Genomic DNA, 19,442 nt, shown 5'->3' with positions numbered 1-19,442 from the left:
TATCACCACTAGTTACGTAGCTGTGTCGCTTGTTAAACACTTGTTAAATACTAATAATACTATGCCAGACAATTTTTAATAAATAAACAATAGGAGTCCCTGTCCTTGAGATGGTTATATTGGGGGGAGGGGGACATAGAGACAATAAGGATAATAAATACATTAATTACATATAGTAATTGAAAATCACAAATGTTCTGGAGCTGACACAGGTAAGGACGTGAAGCAAAATAAAGGAGATCATGAATGCTTTCTAAGAGAATTATGATTTTGATAGGGTAGTCAAGTGAGACTCTGAAAAAAAAATGACATTTGGGCAAAGATGTGGAGAGAGTGAAGGGGGGAGCCATAGATTTGCCATATCCCAGGTGAGGCACAGTTCAACTTGTCAAGAAGACCAGATGAGCTTCTTATTTAGAGCAACACCTACCTGATTTTAGAGTAACACTCAAGAGGGACCACGTCTGCCATGTTCAGGCAATAACCTACAAGGAGACCCGTGTCCATGGAGCAGAGCGATGGAGGGAAGGGTGGTAGCAAATGGGGTCAGAATATAATTGAGGGAAGAAGGGTGAGTTGGATATTTAACCTTGATAACCTTTGTAAGCAAAGTGTTGACTCCCTTTTGGAAGTTCTTTATCAACAAAGAATGACAACTCATGACAAGACGCACAAACACAAAGTTGTGGAGTCCAGCAGACCAGTTCATACTTGTATAATTTGGGGCATGTTATTCAACCTCTCTGAGTCTCAGCTTTTCATCTGTTAGGTGGGGACAAAAACTTTTGCAGTTGCTAGGAGCTTTATAAATAATGTAGATAGAGTGCCAGGTACAGTGCCCAGCATCCAATCAGAATTCAGTAAATGTCAGTGAGCACTGAGCCGACCCAGAACTGTTCCTTTGGCTCATCTACAAGAGTGTTAGGAGAGACTGGCTTTGGGCCTCCAGTGGCCACCTCATTGTCCACATTGTTTAATTCAGGGCAGTGATTTGGATGATTTGGCATGTCTGTCATTGACTTAACTATAAGTCAAATGAGATTCAAGATGTATCCTAGAAGCTTTTCTATAGCTTGTACCACATTCATTCATAAATGTTGTTCTAGTCTTATATTAAAACCAAGTGGTAACTTTAAAATTGGTGTTATTTTCATGAAGTATAGAACCAGCAATTACTGAATTGACTAAGGGTACTTAGAGCTGACAATTACAAGTTAAAGCAACCTGATTGCAGGTATCTGGGTTGAGGAGTGTAATGTGTGATTAGCCTTATTGTTTCATTAACTCTCATCCCAATGAAGGGCATGTGGCAACAGTGTGAATTTCTTCCCATGTTCCAAATTCAAGCCCCCTTACTTTCTGCTCAGAATTTTGCGTTGGCCTTTTATTTCTTCTGCTTCACCACCTTGCACTTCTCCACTTCCTCCCGGGGGGGGGGGGGGTCACTCTTGAACAATATCTAGATCCTATCAGTTCTTGGTTTCAAAATCCCTATTAGTGCCTCAATGAAACAGAAGACTCACACCAAGTACTCTTTCTGGAGAGGGAAGTTTTCTCCAATTTCAGGTCCTTACTTCCATCTACTCTAACATCTTTTTTTAAATGCCCTGACCAGCTCCTTAGAGAAGTCTGGCTCTAGGACTGGGGTAGGAAACATACAAGATGAGCCTGAGGCATCTTGTAGAGTTAGAAAGTAAGGAAGTGCTCAAAAAAGGTGAGGGGTGCAGGCAGTACAGGGAGACAGGACACAGAAACCAACTGAAGGAGTTCACAGTGGCCAGGGCTGGACAATTCTGAGCAACAAAATAATTAATGTAGTATTGGATTATAACCCAGTGTGTAAAATAAAACTCTGTGAGTCCATACTGATATAAATGATTAAATAAGTAAGTAGATGGGAGGGAGGAGACACATCTGTCATGCAGATGAATTCCCAGTAACTTTAGTAGATATTGTAACCTCACAGAGGCGGAGCATAACTCTCTACTCCCTAAGTGTGGGCTGCACATAGTGACTTCTTTCCAAAGAGGACAGTATGGAAAGACAAGGAGGAGAGTACTGTTACAGTGGGGGAATCTGACGAGCACTACCTTAGCCAAGTGATCAGGGTCAACTTCAATAGTAGTAAGTCATGTTGATAGTATGTACCCTTGATATGATGTGATGAGAATGGCACTTTCCCTCTGTGGTCTTCCTCCAGAAACACATAACCTTAGTCTCATCATAAGAAAAGCATCAGATAAATAACACCTGAGGGACATTTTACAAAATAACCTGAGCAACACTTCTCAAAACTGTCAAGGTCATCAAAAAGGATGGAATGTCTGAGAAACTATCATAGCCAAGAGAAGAAGCCTAAGGAGATAAAACAACTAAATGTAATGTGGCATGCTGGATGGTATCCTGGAACAGAAAAAGAGGCATTAGATACAAACTAAGGAAATCTGAATATAGCATTGACTTTAATTAATAATCATGTATCAGTATTGGTTCATTAATTGTAACAAAACTAGCATACTCATATAAGATGTTAATATTAGTGGAATAAAAATAGGAAATTATAGGCTGTGGCATATGGGAACTCACAGTACTATCCTCACAAATTTCCTATAAATCTAAGACTATTCTATAATTAATTAAAAGGTTATATTTTTAAAAATGCCCCAAACTTTCACATTAGTGAAATGCTTTTCCTTCATCATGGCCTGTTGAAGTTCAACCTTTCATCTCCCAACTTAAGAAGACTTTTGAATTCTTTAAAAAAAATGGGTATCTCCTTTGACCTATGTCCACAGAACTTGGTACTTGCTTTGTGGTGCTAATTTTAAGTTAATGCACTTATTTCTTCATTCATTCAACCAACAGTTATAGTGTACCTACAGCAGTTGTTGACAATAAGGCTAACCTTGGCCCTGACCAAGCTTTCAATTTGCCTGTGGTCACAGACTCGTGGATACAGTTCGGTGAGGAAATGTGTAAAGTGCCAAGAGAATGAGCAGTGGTGGGAGTGAGATGTTCTTGGAGGAACTGACCTTTGCACTGAGTTCAAAGAAGGGTTAGTGAGTGCATTTGAGTTGTAGGTGGTGGGTAGAAGGATGAGGAGTAAGAGGGAATATCCTAGGAGAAACCATATTTGCACAATTACTGAGGCAGAAAGGAGGGTGACATTCCCAAGGAAATATATCATGATGGCCAGATATTATCATAGGTAGCACATATGGACTCTCTACTATGTATCAGGCTCAATGCTAACCCCTATACATATGTTGGTTTATCATCATGCAACCCTGTGAGGCAGGTGTTAATATTATTCCCATTTTACAGATGAGGAAACTGAAGCACTCAGTAAGTAGCAGAGCTGAGATTCAGACTGAAAGAGGCTGACTCTAAAGCCCAAACTCTGCCCTCCCGTTGAGGGGAGGCAGAATTAGTCTGCCTTGAAGCAGAGATTCTTGTGTTTCTTTCCTATTAAACCAGGATTTCTCAACCTGGGCACTGATGACATTCTGGACAAGATTGTTCTTTGGTGTGGGATCTTCCCTGTGCCCTGTGGGATGTTTTAGCGCATCCATGGCCTTCACCTGCTAGATGCCAAGAGTACCTACCATCCACCAGTAATGACAATTCAAAATGTCTCCAGATTTTTCCAAATGTCACTGGTGGGGAGGGTGGATAGCAAAATCAAGCCCATTCCTGCCCCTGCATTGAGAATTACTGCATTATATTGTGGATTCTCAGGATAGGATGAAGCTGGGTCTTCGGTCTTTCCTGTCTCCTCTCTTCCTTCCCTCCTCTTTTTCTCCAGTGTTTCCTAAGGCCCACCATGTATGGGCTGAACACATGTCTCTAACAACTTATAACACAGTAACTTGTATATAGTGATTGCTTGACAAATGCTTGCTGAATTTATGCCAACTGAATCCTAAATGTTCTGAGTCCATTCTTGTCAAATAAAATATATCCTGGGCGCCTGGGTGGCTAGGTTGGTTAAGCGACTGCCTTCGGCTCAGGTCATGATCCTGGAGTCCCGGGATTGAGTCCCACATCAAGCTCCCTGCTCAGCAGGGAGTCTGCTTCTCCCTCTGACCCTCCTCCCTCTCATGCTCTCTGTCTCTCATTCTCTCTCTCACAAATAAATAAAATCTTAAAAATAAATAAATAAATAAAATATATCCTTCCTGAACATAAAACTTGATATTGAGAAAGTTAATTCCTGGTCTCCAGTCACTTGGAGTATCTTTTGTGTTCCTAAAGAACTGTCCTGCATGCTGTCAAGAGCCACCTGAATGCTCACCAACATTCAGACAGACCCAACCCTTCACCTGTTAAGAACCTAGTGGAGAGTGATATACATTATGTTGCCAATAAATGTTGAATGCATGGCTGACCTGTAACAATTAAGTGAAGCCATATGCCTAGCTCTGTAATTTGAGATGCCATTTAAAGCACATACCTATTTTCTCCAGCTATTCCTTCTACCATTTTTTGGATGGGGGATCTGGATTTGGCAAATGACTCCCCAACTAGGTTTTTTATTCAGCCCCCTGGAGAGTGAGCAGGCAGTGGGAGGGAGAGTTAATTTTCTGGCAGCCTTCCTGCCACCCACTGCAGGTTCTGTATGACTGGCGTGTCAGTTGCTTGTCATTAGTGGGAGGGAGCTCAGAGAATTCTAAATGGAAAGATAACACAGGAGTGAGCTCCCATAATATAATGCATTTAAATCAGGTAGACTCTTTATTTTGTGTTAGCTCCAGGCATGCGTTGCTTCACTGCTTCTCAGTATATACAGCCTAGAACCATCACCTCTTGAGGGCTATTCATCGGGGCTCTTTTTTTTTTTTTAAGATTTTATTTATTTATTTGAGAGAGGGAGACTGAGAGAGAGAGCACATGACGGGGGGAGGGTCGGGAGGGTCAGAGGGAGAAGCAGACTCCCTGCCGAGCAGGGAGCCCAATGCGGGACTCGATCCACAGACTCCAGGATCATGACCTGAGCCGAAGGCAGTCGCTTAACCAACTGAGCCACCCAGGCGCCCTCATCAGGGTTCTTTGTTGCATTTGAAGTATGGTGCTGTAATACCTGTCTTCTCCAGGACTGTGCATACCTAGCATATGGTCTTGTAGACATGTGTAAATAGATGTTAATAGAGAGTGGACGGGAGAGAGTCCTGCGGTAATTATGCTTCATGAACACTCTTTCTGTATTTTCTCTCACTTTCCCCAGCCCCTCCACACATACCCCCACAGGCCTTAATGGCCACTGAATTATTTCTAATCAGTGTCCCTGTTCTTTCTCTCTTGCCAGAAGGAGGGACATGTGAAGTGATTGCCGCGCACAGATGTTGTAATAAGAATCGCATCGAGGAGCGGTCGCAAACAGTCAAGTGTTCCTGTCTACCTGGAAAAGTGGCTGGCACGACAAGAAACAGACCTTCCTGTGTTGATGGTAAGTAGCTGGTTTTACATCTCTCTTTAGGTGTTTATCTAGGTGTTCACTGTCTGTAATAGATATATATATTTTTTTGTTTCACCTATATATGGTTCAGGATAACCAACAAGGTGCATCCAAAGCGCTGGAAGGTTGTACAAATGCCAGTCCTCAGCATAGTTAGAATTCTTGCTTCTCTGGCTTTGTGACTTTCACATGGCTTATTTTATTGTTTTTTAGAGAAGGTTAAGGTAAAATAATTTCTCAAGTCAAGAAATTGAAGGGTCCAGGGGCACCTGGGTGGCTCAGTTGGTTAAGCGTCTGCCTTGGCTTGGGTTGTGATCCCAGGATCCTGGGATCGAGTCCCTCATCGAGCTCCCTGCCTGGCAGGGAACCTGCTTCTCTCCCTCTCCTCCCTGCTTGTGCTCTCTCTCACTATCTCCGTCTGTCTCTCTTTCTCAAATAACTAAAATCTTAAAAAAAAAAAAAAAGAAAAAGAAATTGTAGGGTCCAGCTCATTTGGGAAGTGATTTTGGATTGAGGTTTTATATAATGATGATGGTGACAATGGTACCAAAGATAACATTTATTCAATGCATATTTAATGAGCATTTACTCTATGCCAGACAACTGCTCTGGGTGCCTCACATGCATTCATAAACAAATAGAGGTGCTCTGAATATTCACCATGTGCCAAGCACTGTCCTAAACACTTCGCATGCATTATTTTATTTACTCCTCCCAAGGATCCTAGAACAGTTACCTATCACTGTGTAACAAATGACCCCCAGCAGCTTGCAACAGCAAACATTCTCTCACAGCTCCTGGGGGTCAGGAATTCCACTTAGCTGAGTGTGTCTGGCTCTGGGTCTCTCACGCAGTTGCAGTCAAGATCTAAAGGCTTGACTGATGCTGGAGGATGGTTTCAAGATGGCTCACTCACATGGCTGTTGGCATGGACCACAGTGGCCTTCTTTTTTATAATCTAGCCTCAGAAGTTACACTTCACTATTTCCACAATATCCGGTTGGTTATTTAAGTCATCCCCATTCAGTGTGGGAGTGAGCTATAAGGACTTGAAGGCCAGAAGACAGGGATCATTGCAACAGATACACTTTTCCTCCTATTTTAAACATGAAAAAACTGGGGCTTAGAAGGGTTATGTAATGTTCCATTGGTCCCATGGCTGACAAGCTGTAGCCTGACTGACTTTTTTTTTTAAAGATTTTATTTATTTATTTGACAGAGAGAGTGAGAGAGAGTACAAGCAGAGGGGAGTAGCAGAGGGAGAGGGAGAAGCGGGTTCCCCACTGAGTGGGGAGCCCGATGCAGGACTTAATCCCAGGACCCTGAGATCATGACCTGAGCTGAAGGCAGATGCTTAACCGACTGAGCCCCAGGCCCCTCCTCTGCTTTACTGACTCTTAAGCCTAGAGTAACTGACGGTATTACCAAGTCTTGACCACCATCTTTAAAACAACTTTATATGTGCTAATAGTGAGTCCAAGGTTCAAAAGGACCATAAGTATCTCTCCCCATCACTATCTTTCATAATTTTAGAGCCAAGTATGAGGTGATGTTCAGATTCTTCAGTAAGAAAATCAGGACTCAAGTGAGTCATTTTTCAGGGTCACACAGTAGCAAACAGAACCCAAATCTCTTGGCTTAGAATCCATTGTTCTACCTCTAGAAACAGATAAAGCAGGACACCTTCTAGATTGGCTTGTGTTATGTTTTCATTATGAAGTATGGTGGTTAGAAAGAGAAACACACTCAAGCTAGACCAAGGAAAGTTATTTTTTTTAAGAAAAGAGAAGAATCCTGGGGAGTCCATTTCCTAGAAACCTCATGGAATCCATAAATTCTGCCAGCAGCCGCCATCTTGTTTTCTTTGTTCATGGGACACACTCTTTCTGATCTCTGTTCCCTCCTTCTCCTCTGTGTGGACTGGTTCCCTCTTCTAAGATTTTAGCTTTCGAATTCCTATAACTTATGGGCTGGTGTGAAGCTGTTATTTCCATGATGCCAACTCCAATCTCATATGGCATCACAATACAGCCCAAATATATTTGACTCGTCTCCTGTGTTTTAAATGCATTCTCCAAAAGGACCAAATATAACTGGCTCAGCTTGTGTCACATGTTAACCTTTGCCCAATCAACCATAGCCAGAGAGCTGTACATGGGGCTTGTTCACCTTACCATTGTGTACCATGGTAAGGTCAAGCTTTTTTTTTTTTTTTAATTTTTCTAAAGGATGAGAAAAAGCCAAGTTTGGGAATATACTATTATCAGTAAATTCTCAATTAGTACATTTTCAGGGGTCATTTGGCACTATCTGGAGACATTTTTGATCTAGACATCTCTTGCAATTAGGGGGATATTATTCACATCTGGTGAGTAAAAGCCAACAATGCTGCTAAACATCCTATAATGCACAGGACAGCACCCACAACAAAGTATTACACAGCCCCAAATGTCAATGGAATTGAGGTTGAAAATTTGCGCTTATGGTTATTTATTTGTTCCAGATCACAGTCAACATCACATCTCCTCCAATGCAGGAGAGGCAAGCAGTTAGACTAGAAATGCCACTTTTTCACTTGTAGGAGGAAACTCTTGGCCTTTGAAGCCAACGAACATTATAAAGCCATGATAGTTTCTCAAGCTGTCTGCCAAAGAAAGCCTCGAGTCTGTTAATTATGAATCTCCATTTTGTTTCCAGTTCATTTTTTTTCTAATGATCTAGAATTAGAATTGCCTTCAGGATTTGGATGTAAGACATAAAGAGCAATACACTGTTTATTCTGGCAGAGGGGGAAATGGCATCTGGCCCTAAGTTTCTATGAGAAGCTCAGCCACATAATGGGAATATTCTGTCTCTCAGAACAAGTTTATTTGACTTTGGAAACTGAATTCTTTAGTGTGGTAGGTTCAGGCAAGAGGGCTATTAGTCCCTATCTTCCAAGCAAAAGTCAATAAATTATAGAGTATTCTATGGTGTGAACCTATAGCATTCCACTCTTCTAAAATCCTTGAATCCATTGGCATGCATGAGAAAAGTGCTGCTATGATCAAAATTTTTTTTATGGCCCAAATCTCTACATGCAAATGAAAAAGGAAGTGCAGACATAAATTAATAATTCCAGTGTAGTTATTAAGATCATGAACTGTGCAATTAGACAGACATGAGTGGAACTCAGCTATATCAGTTACTAATAGAATTACCTTGGGCAAGTCACATATGCTTTTTAATTTGTTCCTTGGCTGTGAAATGGAGATGATAATTATTTTGACTTGTGGTGAGGATTAAGGAAGTCATGTGTAGAGTTTGTTTTGCGTAATATCTGGTTCCCGTTACATACTCGCTAAATGTTGGTGTCTCTTTCCTATTTTACTAGTAAGTGTGGGTAATGCTTAGAAAGGCACATTGTTTTCCAAAGTTTTGTTGCATTTTAATTGTAGCCACCATCTTTTCCTGGAACTGCTTCTAACTAATTATCCTGGATATCACTATTGCTGGTGAGTCAGCTTCAGGAATGTGTGTTTCTTATAGGAATTTTGAAAACTGTAGAAATAATCCATACATTAAAGGCACACATAATATTATTGCTCAGAGATTATCATTATTTTGTAAGAAAACACGTACATGTCCATTTAGGCTTAACCATCATTAAAAAGAAACTCACATGGGGGGCGCCTGGGTGGCTCAGTTGTTAAGCGTCTGCCTTTGGCTCAGGTCATGATCCCAGGGTCCTGGGATCGAGCCCCGCATCGGGCTGCCTGCTCCGCGTGAAGCCTGCTTCTCCCTCTCCCCCTCCCCCTGCTTGTGTTCCCTCTCTCACTGTCTCTCTCTCTGTTGAAAAATAAATAAAGTCTTTAAAAAAAAAAAAAAGAAAGAAATTCACATGGCAGGTATTTTACTAAACTAAAATGTCATAGTACTCTTTTATCGACAGCTTGTTTCATTTACCATATGACAAACATTCCCCAACTTAAAACATATTCTTCAAAAACATTATTTCTAATAGCTGTATAGGGTTTCAGGGGTGGATACAATTTCATTTATCTAACCATTTCCTCCACTTGGACATATTTATAGTGTTTCATGCATTTCCCTTTCTAAGCCTAAAAATGGATAGAAACCAGCTTCTCCCCATGACAGCGGTTGACAATCCATATACCATATTTGTCCTGAACATATATCCTGTTGTACATAGTGCATTTCCCATGTAACTGTTCCAATTGCTGTTATTTACTTGCCTCTGAAATTACAGGTCACTTGCCTTCCACAGTGTTTTCGAAACCGGAGAAACAGCTATGATTTTAAAATAAGCATATATTCTATTATTCTAAGATTCAAAATCAGAGACCAGATGATTCAAAATGGGACATAAATTTTAGTCTTCAGTGTAATCTTAGCAACTTATCCAAAAATAGAATACAGGATTTTGGGAGAAATTTTTAAAGAGTGGGCTTTGAGTTTAAAGAATGATCTTCTATTGCTTAATAAGTGAAAATACCAAAGAAAAACACTCAACAGCTTAAATATTGTGATAGGTATTTATAAATATTTTGAAAAGCATTATACTCTTGCACATGTGCCTAGCACTATTCTGACCGGATATTAAGTCATTACACTGATTCACACCATCTCGTGTATTGTTAATTATTCTCTAACCCTAGAGAAGGGTGCCTTCCTTACTATCTTTGTTAACAATAATCAAAATGATGGCCAAAATGTTCTTGAAGGCTTACCCTGTACGCTTCTTTGAGGTCCTTCAAGTCTGTACGTTCATTTAATTCTAACCCCAACTCCCAAAGGTGTCTCCTATTATTCCATTTTGCCAGTCAGAAAATTGAGGCATGGGAAATCTGTGACTTGCTCAAAATCACGCAGCCAGTAATGACAGATCCAGAAGTCCAGTCTGGGCTCTCTGACTCCAGGGCCCTATTTACCAAGTGTGGGCAGACGAGGATGTAGCAAAAACACACATTCTATTCCAAAGCCTTTCGTGTAAGATACCAAAATCCTGGGTGAGAAGGGGCAGAAAGTCCAACCATGTGCATATTTTCAGAAACATTCGGTCCTTCAGGCCATGCCTGCTCCTTCCCCTTTTTGTGTCAGACAGGACTGATTAATTGCCCTTTCTGAGGTCATGGCCATTGAGTAATTAGAAGCATTTTTATAAATAATGGTTTCCGTTATATGGAATGACTGAAGCATCATTGTTTAAGGGATAGAGGGACAAAATGACTGTTTTATGGAGAAATTCTCATGCAGTTTTCTCTATTTAGGATTTTATTCTCATGCAATTTATGTCTACTGGCGACTTAGAAAAATATGTGAAAAACATCCTTATAAGTACTGGTTTGTAGAGAAGTTCTCATAATTCTCTCTGGATTTGAGCATCACTCTTATTAAGAAAAGTCTACATGATAAGTTCATAGGCCTTTCCTTTCATTCAGTGTAAATTCTGATCATTTCTCTGACTGATTGCTACAAACATGACCTGGTGTTCTTGTCTTTTTATACTGGATATCAGCCAGAAGTGACTAGCTTATATCACAGAACTTTTTAACTTTCACAACTATAGAAATCCCACATTTTCTGTTTGTCACTAGGATTAGTGTATAGTTAATATAATGAAAAAATCTTCATACTCCTTCCTGTTTCTGTGAAAACAAAACCCCACCATATAAGAGGATGTTTTGCTCTTGACTCATCATACATAACCTATAAGGTAAGACCAAGCAAGCAAGATACACAGAGACCCAGATGCAGAAAAACAGTTAGACTTACAGGGAAGGAGACAGGGAGACAGGACACACAAAGAGGAACAAGGAAAGGAACGTTCAGAGGAAAAAAGTGATCAAAGGGAGATGAGACAAGGAATGCTTAAAAGGATTAAAACATCTATCTATAAAATGGCTTCGTTCATTTTTTTCCAAACAATTGTTTGTATTCACTTTCACAGTTTATAACTAATTTTAACAAAATAAGATTTATTTGGTAGATTGAGACTTGGAATTTTTTTTCAAGTTGCATTATATGAGATTCCAGAACCCAAATATCTAAAAATTGCTTCTGGAGATTGCTCCTTTGGAAAATACATGATAAAATTTTCTTGCCCACATAACGTCGTAGTCTCTAGAGACAGCCATGGTGGAGAAAAAGGTCTGAGAACTGAAGGAAATTTGAAATTTAGCAATAGTTTTCTATAGAGTAGTATGAAATACATATGAGAAATACCGCGTATAATAGCCCCTTCTTAGCCATCCAAAATATGATAGCATATGAAAGCCTCTGAGAAGTTCTGCAGAAAAGAAACTTGTTGAACTTGGACCCATTATGTCCCAGACTTCTTTGACTAGAGAACCTTTTTCTCTGTAACATTTACTTGTGCCCTATAAACCCAGTGTTCCATGAACTGGACTTCAGGCCATGTTAGTATAGACTATATAGACTATGTCTTTGTTTTTGTTTCCAGGGATGTATTCTCAAATACATCCCTTTTGAGACTGATTGATAATTCCTATGCCAATAGCTCAGTATTTTTTCTTAACACTGGCTAACCAAACATTGCACAACAGGTCTTGGTAGTAATGTGATTTATAATATCTCTGTGACATGTCAGGCTGAACTACAGTTTGGAAATCATCTAGGGACCTTCCAGAGCAAACATTGTATGAAAAAGCTTAAGCCCTTATTTTTATTCACAAATATTAGATGTTTTAGAGGACAGGGAAGATGACCTATTTTGGTTCTGCCATTTGTTACTTGTCGTCCCCACACAATGAAATACCAAGATAATGAATCGCTGTGGTAGATCAGGGATACACGACACAGCGGCAGTCTGGGGTCCCTTCATTACCATCTGTTTGATGCCTGCCTTGTTCGTTCGTTCGTTCTTTCTTTCTTTCTTTCTTTCTTTCTTTCTTTCTTTCTTTTAATTTTATTTTATTTTGTTATGTTAGTCATCATACAATACATCATTAGTTTTTGATGTAGTGTGTAGTGATCCACGATTCATTGTTTTCATATAACACCCTGTGCTCCATGCAGTACATGCCCTCCTTAACACAGACTCTAGCTTGTTTAATAGACGGGATGGTGAGCTCAGTTGACTTCATCAGGAGGCATTTCTGAAGACAGATTCTATTGTTATTGAAGAGGGTCTACTAGAGCATCATTAGTAACATTGTGGCACATTCAGGCGTAATTTCTAAATTACATACAAATGTTCTTTTGCTCCTTCCTTGGCACCTAATCCTGTCCAGGTATGTGAGGGATCCAAGTCTGCATTAGCAGGAGGAATGAGAGGAAGGATGTAGAAGAACTGTCAAAGCTTTTTGTACCATCTAATAAAAGGTCTGTCTCTATGTTTTGTTTCTTTGCATAATAAAGAGAACAGGAATTCAGTCTTCAGATATCCCCATACTTCTGAAACTAAGAAGGGATGTCATTTTTTTTTTTAAGTTTAAAGCAGCAGTTTCCAGCTGACAGCCCAGCCACAGAAAGTACCTTCAGACCTATTCCTTAGGTTGGCAGAGTAGTGAAATGGACTGTGTGCCTTTGGATGGGATACTCCAGTATGCACAGACCTCGCCCCTTTCTATGAAACCTGGCTCTGGCCCATTCATGTGACCTGCCGGATCCCTAAAGATCAAGGGAATCCCTGCCTCCTGGCTCAGAGTCATTTCCCTACTGTTCTCAAGTTAAATAAAAAAAATTAATTTTCTGGAAAAAATTACTCTTTGATATATATAACCTGGCATAAATAGGAATATACATACACAAAAACGGCAAGAAAGGAAAATAAGAGTAATTCTTCTCCTCCCCTTGCCCACTGATTCTCTCACATCTTCATTGCCAGAAGCAACCACTGTCACCAGATTTCTGTGTGTCCTTATAGAAAATATCCATGCACACACAGGAGACACACATATACAACCTGATAAATCAAAACGCTGTTATATAATTAAAAAAATGGTCTGAACCTGTATTTTTTTTTGCACACAGGATGCACACATATACAACCTGATAAATCAAAACGCTGTTATAAAAAACAAAAAACAAAAAAGGCTGTTATATAATTTAAAAAATGGTCTGAACCTGTATTTTTGTGTGTGTGTAAGAAAATGGCTGATAAACATGGAAAAAAACATTCAATGTCACTCAATTGAAGAAATGTAAATTAAACACTGAAATGTAGTGTTTCATCAATCCAATAGGCAGAGATAAAAAGTTTGGTAATACCCAGTGTTAAGGAGGCAGGAGAGAAAAATTATATATAAATCATACTCTGTGATAGACAGCTTACAAACTCAGTTAGTTAGCCACTTTTCTTTATTTGGTTCACCAAAAGAGAAGAAGATAAATAGGTAATTTTATAATGAGACTAGATGTTTGGGGAACATAATACAAATTACATGCATTATAACTGTGCACAGTGACTTTATTTAGCAACGATTCTTGTATACATAATGCCCTCCATTTCTTCAATAGGATCAGGTTCATGCATCTGGGTATCATCTAAGAAATCCTCTAAGGATCTTGATCTCACTTCCATGGCAAAACTATATGTGAAAGTATATTTAGTGCATGTACTTGGACATAAATATAGTAAATCCCATTTTAATGTCAATCAATGTAGCTACTTGGGAGGTACAAAATTCTGTACACAAATATGTGTAGTGGTATGTATGTCACGTGTGTGTGTGTGTGTGTGTGTGTAATCATGGTACAACACACCCCAAACTCTTGTCATTTTTCTAGTTCAGAATGTATTTGGTTACACAGAATTCCAAATTCATTAAGGAAATTTCCCGAAAGTAGCTCCAAAGCCACCGGTTTCCATTATTTCCAAAAAGCTTAGGTGTTTTCAAATACCCGTTCTTGTCTGATATGAGAGCACTTTTAATCAATTCTTATTTTTTTTCGGAAAGGGGGAAAAATGTTGTTCTAAATCTAAGGAGTCAGCTCCTCCCCCATCCCTCTAGCTGGGCTTCAGCCTAGATAAGGCAAGATTTCAGGGTTCTGTGTTATTAATGTGCTGTCCATATGAATAATGAGCAAGCCTTGTGAATTATTTCACACTTCTAGGAAAATCTATAGCCCTGTCTTTCTGCAATAGCACTGGAAGCTGCTGAGGATATCTGTACATTTCTTTGTGGAAGGTTCTGATAACTTCATCTAAGGATACGGTAAAACTTATGTCCCCTTCTGAAGACTGTGTAGAAATTTATGCAGATGAATAATATTTTGAAAAATTAATGATGTCTTCCTCAATCCACCCAAGCTACTGGGATTTTTGAGGACCAGACCCAACCCAAACAACAGAACATGAATCACCCATTAACCAGAGAATAGAGGCCCGAATATTTGGTGTTTAAGTTCAAAAGCCATTCCAAGACTCAGATATGTAATGGAAGGGTTCATTTATTCCTGTCCTCAGAGTAATATGATGAGTCAGCTTAGGGAGGGAGAAAGGAACACTTGGGTAAGAAAAATGTGGTCCACCGGAGCCAAGGCTATCTGCCACTACCACTAGAGATGTGTGTCACCACCTATGGACTCACCTATCCAATCACCAGCCAAGAGAGCACTGTACCTGATAGCTCAACACACTCTCTTCATATCCTTTTGGTTGCCTTCCCAGGAAAACCATTCACAAACAGCATCTAGCATATTGAACCCTGATTGTCCAACAGGAGTCATAATCACCAGTGTCCTAAGGCCTCCTTAGGCTTCCATGCTGCAGAGGTAACCTCCAGGATGCTAATGAATTCCAGGAGTGAGAGGAGAGACCTGGACTCCCTAATCGGTGGAGTGGACACAGAAAGGAAATTTCATGCACCAACTACATAAAACTAAGTTTCCAACCCAGCTAGGACGTTGGTGGAACACGCTCACCTTCCCCAACCTACCTATCTCACTTATAATCCTTGATATCATTTGGTACTTTCATTTTTGCATCATTTATTTATTTTATTTTTTTAAATTTTATTATGTTATGTTAATCACCATATATTACATCATTAGTTTTTGATGTAGTGTTCCATGATTCATTGGGTATAACACCCAGTGCTCCATTCAGTATGTGCCCTCTTTAATACCCATCACCAGACTAACCCATCCCTCCCACTCCCCACCATTCCAGCAACCCTCAGTTTGTTTCCTGAGATTAAGAATTCCTCATATCAGTGAGATCATATGATTACATGTCTTTCTCTGATTGACTTATTTCACTCAGCATAACACCCTCCAGTTCCATCCACTTCGTTGCAAATGGCAAGATTTCATTCCTTTTGATGGCTGCATAATATTCCATTGTATATGTGTGTATATATATATATATGCCACATCTTCATTATCCATTCATCTGTCAATGGACATCTTGGCTCTTTCTACAGTTGTCTGTTGTGGACATTGCTGCTATAAACATTGGGGTGCAAGTACCCCTACGGATCCCTACATTTGTATCTTTGGGGTAAATATCCAGTAGTGCAATTGCTATGTCATAGGGTAGCTCTATTTTCAACTTTTTGAGGAACCTCCATACTGTTTTCCAGAGTGGCTGCACCAGCTTGCATTCCCACCAACTGTGTAGGAGGGTTCCCCTTTCTCCGCATCCCCCCCATCATCTGTCGTTTTCTGACTTGTTAATTTTAGCCATTCTGACTGGTGTGAGGTGGTATCTCATGGAGGTTTTGATTTGGATTTCCCTGATGCCAAGCGATGTTGAGCATTTTTTCATGTGTCTGTTGGCCATTTGGATGTCTTCTTTGCAGAAATGTCTGTTCATGTCTTCTGCCCATTTCTTGATTGGATCATTTGTTCTTGGGTGTTGAGTTTGAGGAGTTCTTTATTGATTTTGGATACTAGCCCTTTATCTGATATGTCATTTGCAAATATCTTCTCCCATTCTGTCGCTTGTCTTTTGGCTTTGTTGACCTTCTTTTGCTGTGCAAAAGCTTTTTATCTTGATGAAGTCCCAATAGTTCATTTTTGCCCTTGCTTCCCTTGCCTTTGGCAATGTTTCTAGGAAGAAGTTGCTGCGGCTGAGGTCGAAGAGGTTGCTGCCTGTGTTCTCCTCTAGGATGTTGATGGACTCCTGTCTCACATTGAGGTCTTTCAACCATTTGGAGTCTATTTTTGTGTGTGGTGTAAGGAAATGGTCCAGTTTCATTCTTCTGCATGTGGCTGTCCAATTTTCCCAACACCATTTGTTGAAGAGACTGTCTTTTTTCCATTGGACATTCTTTCCTGCTTTGTCTAAGATTAGTTGACCACAGAGTTGAGGGTCTATTTCTGGGCTCTCTATTCTGTTCCATTGATCTATGTGTCTGTTTTTGTGCCGGTACCATACTGTCTTGATGATGACAGCTTTGTAATAGAGCTTGAAGTCCAGAATTGTGATGCCCCCAGCTTTGCTTTGAAGGACACTATATCATACTTAAAGGGTCTATCCAACAAGAAGATCTACCAACTGTAAATATTTATTTTATTTCTTAAGTCATCTCTACACCCAATGTGGGGCTCGAACTCATGACCCCAAGATTGAGAGTGGCATGCTCTACTGACTGAGCCAGACAGGTGTCCCTCAATATTGCATCATTTAAAGAATTCAATGGTAAATTCAATGGACTCAATATTACTTAGGGTGGTAAAATGATTGCATGGTTAACCAGCCACTCATTCAAAGGAAGGTCCCATTTCTTCAAATTTAGAATGGCCTGCATGTGCCCACTCAGAAGTTATCATTCATCATCTCCTTTGGTGCCTACACACCAGTTTTGCTTTATGCTGGGCACCTGTTTACATCAACACACTTCTGCAATGTGTATGTTCTGACTGCTCCACAGACCCACTCTGGTTCCCCAATTCTCTCCCTCTTCTTGGACCTCCCTATACCCTGCAACACAACAATATTGAAATTAGACTAATCAATAACCCTACAATGACCCCTAAGTCATTGAAAGGAAGTGTGAAAAGAAGAGTCACACATCTCTCACTTAAAATCAAAAGCTAGAAGATTAAGCTTAGTGAGGAAGATGTGTCAAAAGCCAAGGTAGGCAGAAAGCTAGGCCTCTTGCATGAAATAGTTAGCCAAGCTGTGAATTCAAAGGAAAAATTCTTGAAGGAAATTAAAGGTGCTACTCCAGCGAACACATAAACGATAAGAAAGGGAAACAGCCTTATTGCCGATCTGGAGGAAGTTTGAGTGGTCTGGATAGAAGATCAAACCAGCCACAACATTCCCTCAAGTCAAAGTCTAATCCAGAGCAAGGCCCTAACACTTGAATTCTATGAAGGCTGAGAGAGGTGGGGAAGCTACAGAAGAAAAATTAGAAGCTAGCAGAGGTTGATTCATGAAGTTTAATGAAAGAAGTCGTCTCCATAACATAAAAATGCAAGGTGAAGCAGGAAGTGCTAATGTAGAAGCTGCAGCAAGTTATCCAGAAGATCCAGCTAAGATCATTAATGAAGGTGGCTACATTAAACAACAGATTTTCAGTGTAGATGAAACAGCCTTCTATTAAAAGAAGATGCTATCTAGGACTACCATAGCTTGAGAGAAGAACACAATACATGCTTTTAATGCTTCAAAGGATGGGCTGACAGTCTTGTTAGGAGCTAATGCAGCTGGTGACTTTAAGTTGAAGCCAGTGCTCATTTACCATTTCAAAAATGCTAGGGCCCTAAACAATTATGCTCAGTCTCCCTACAATCTAGTAATTCCACAACTGGGTATTTACCCAGTACAAAATACAAAAACAGAAATTCGAAAACATATATGTACCCCTATGTTTATTGCAGCATTATTTACAATAGCCAAGTAATGAAAGCAGCGCAAGTGTCCATCGATAGATGGATGAATAAAGAAGATGAGTATATATCTATAATGGAATATTATTCTAGCATTAAAAAGAATAAAATCTTGCCATTTGCAATGACATGAATGGTGCTAGAGAATTTAATGCTAAGTGAAATAAGTCAGAGAAAGATAAGTACCATTTCATTTCACTCATATATAAAATTTAAGAAACAAAACAAACAAAGGAGGGAACAAAAGAGAAAAAACAAGAAATGGACTGTTAACTAAGGAGAACAAACTGATGGTTACCAGAGGGGAGGCTGGTGGGGGGATGGGTGAAATAGGTGATGGGGATTAAGAGTACACTTATCATAATGAGCACTGAGTAATGTATAGAATTGTTGAGTCACTATATTGTACACCTGAAATTAATATAACTCTGTATGTTAACTATACTGGAATTAAAATAAAAAAACTTTAAAAAAATATTCTAAATCTACTCTCCCTTTGCTCTAGAAATGGAACAACAATGCTTGGATGTCAGCACATCTGTTTACCATATAGTTTATTGAATATTTTAAGCCCTATTGAGACTGTTGAGACCTACTGCTATAATAAAAAGGTTTTTTTCAAAATACTTCTCACTGTAATGCACCTGATCATCTGAGCTCTGATAGCAGTGTAGAATGAGATTAATGTTGGTTTTGTACCTGCTAACACAAACATCCATTCTGCAGCCCATGGGTCAAGGAGTAATTTTTACTTTCCAATCTTATCTAAGAAATATATGGCTATGGCTGCCATAGATAGTGATTCCTCTGATAGATCTGGGCAAAGTAAATTGAGAACCTTCTGGAAATGATTTACCACTCCAAATGCCATTAAAAACATTTGTGATTCATGGGAGGAGGTCAAAATACCAACATTAACAGGAGTTTGGAAGAAGTTGATTCCAACCCTCATGGAAGACTTTGAGGGGTTCAAGTCTTCAGTGAAGGAAGTAATTGCAAATGTGGTAGAAATAATGGGAAAGCTAGAATTAGAAGTGGAGACTGAAGATGGGACTGAATTGCTAAAATCCCATGAGAACAGTTGAACCAGATGAAGAGTTGCTTCTTATGGATGAGCAAAAAAAAAAAAAAAATGGGCTTCTTGAGGTGGAATCTACTCCTTGTGAAGCTGCTGTGAAGATTG

At 39.7% G+C, this 19,442-nt stretch overlaps 1 protein-coding gene across 1 annotated transcript in view; it reads left to right on the top strand.

The window, feature by feature from the left end:
* TAFA1 (TAFA chemokine like family member 1) overlaps positions 1-19,442 on the top strand; it is a 511,119-nt gene that overhangs the window by 391,668 nt on the left and 100,009 nt on the right. The window contains exon 3 of the mRNA XM_034997249.1: positions 5,306-5,446. Coding sequence (XP_034853140.1) covers positions 5,306-5,446 — 141 coding nt within the window. The remainder of the gene's footprint in view (positions 1-5,305; positions 5,447-19,442) is intronic.

The sequence above is a fragment of the Mirounga leonina genome, unplaced genomic scaffold (genome assembly GCF_011800145.1).
Source record: "Mirounga leonina isolate KUSES-001 unplaced genomic scaffold, KU_Mleo_1.0 Mir_94, whole genome shotgun sequence".
In the NCBI taxonomy this organism is placed as follows: Eukaryota; Metazoa; Chordata; class Mammalia; order Carnivora; family Phocidae; genus Mirounga; species Mirounga leonina.
This window is presented reverse-complemented; position numbering and strand designations above follow the sequence as displayed.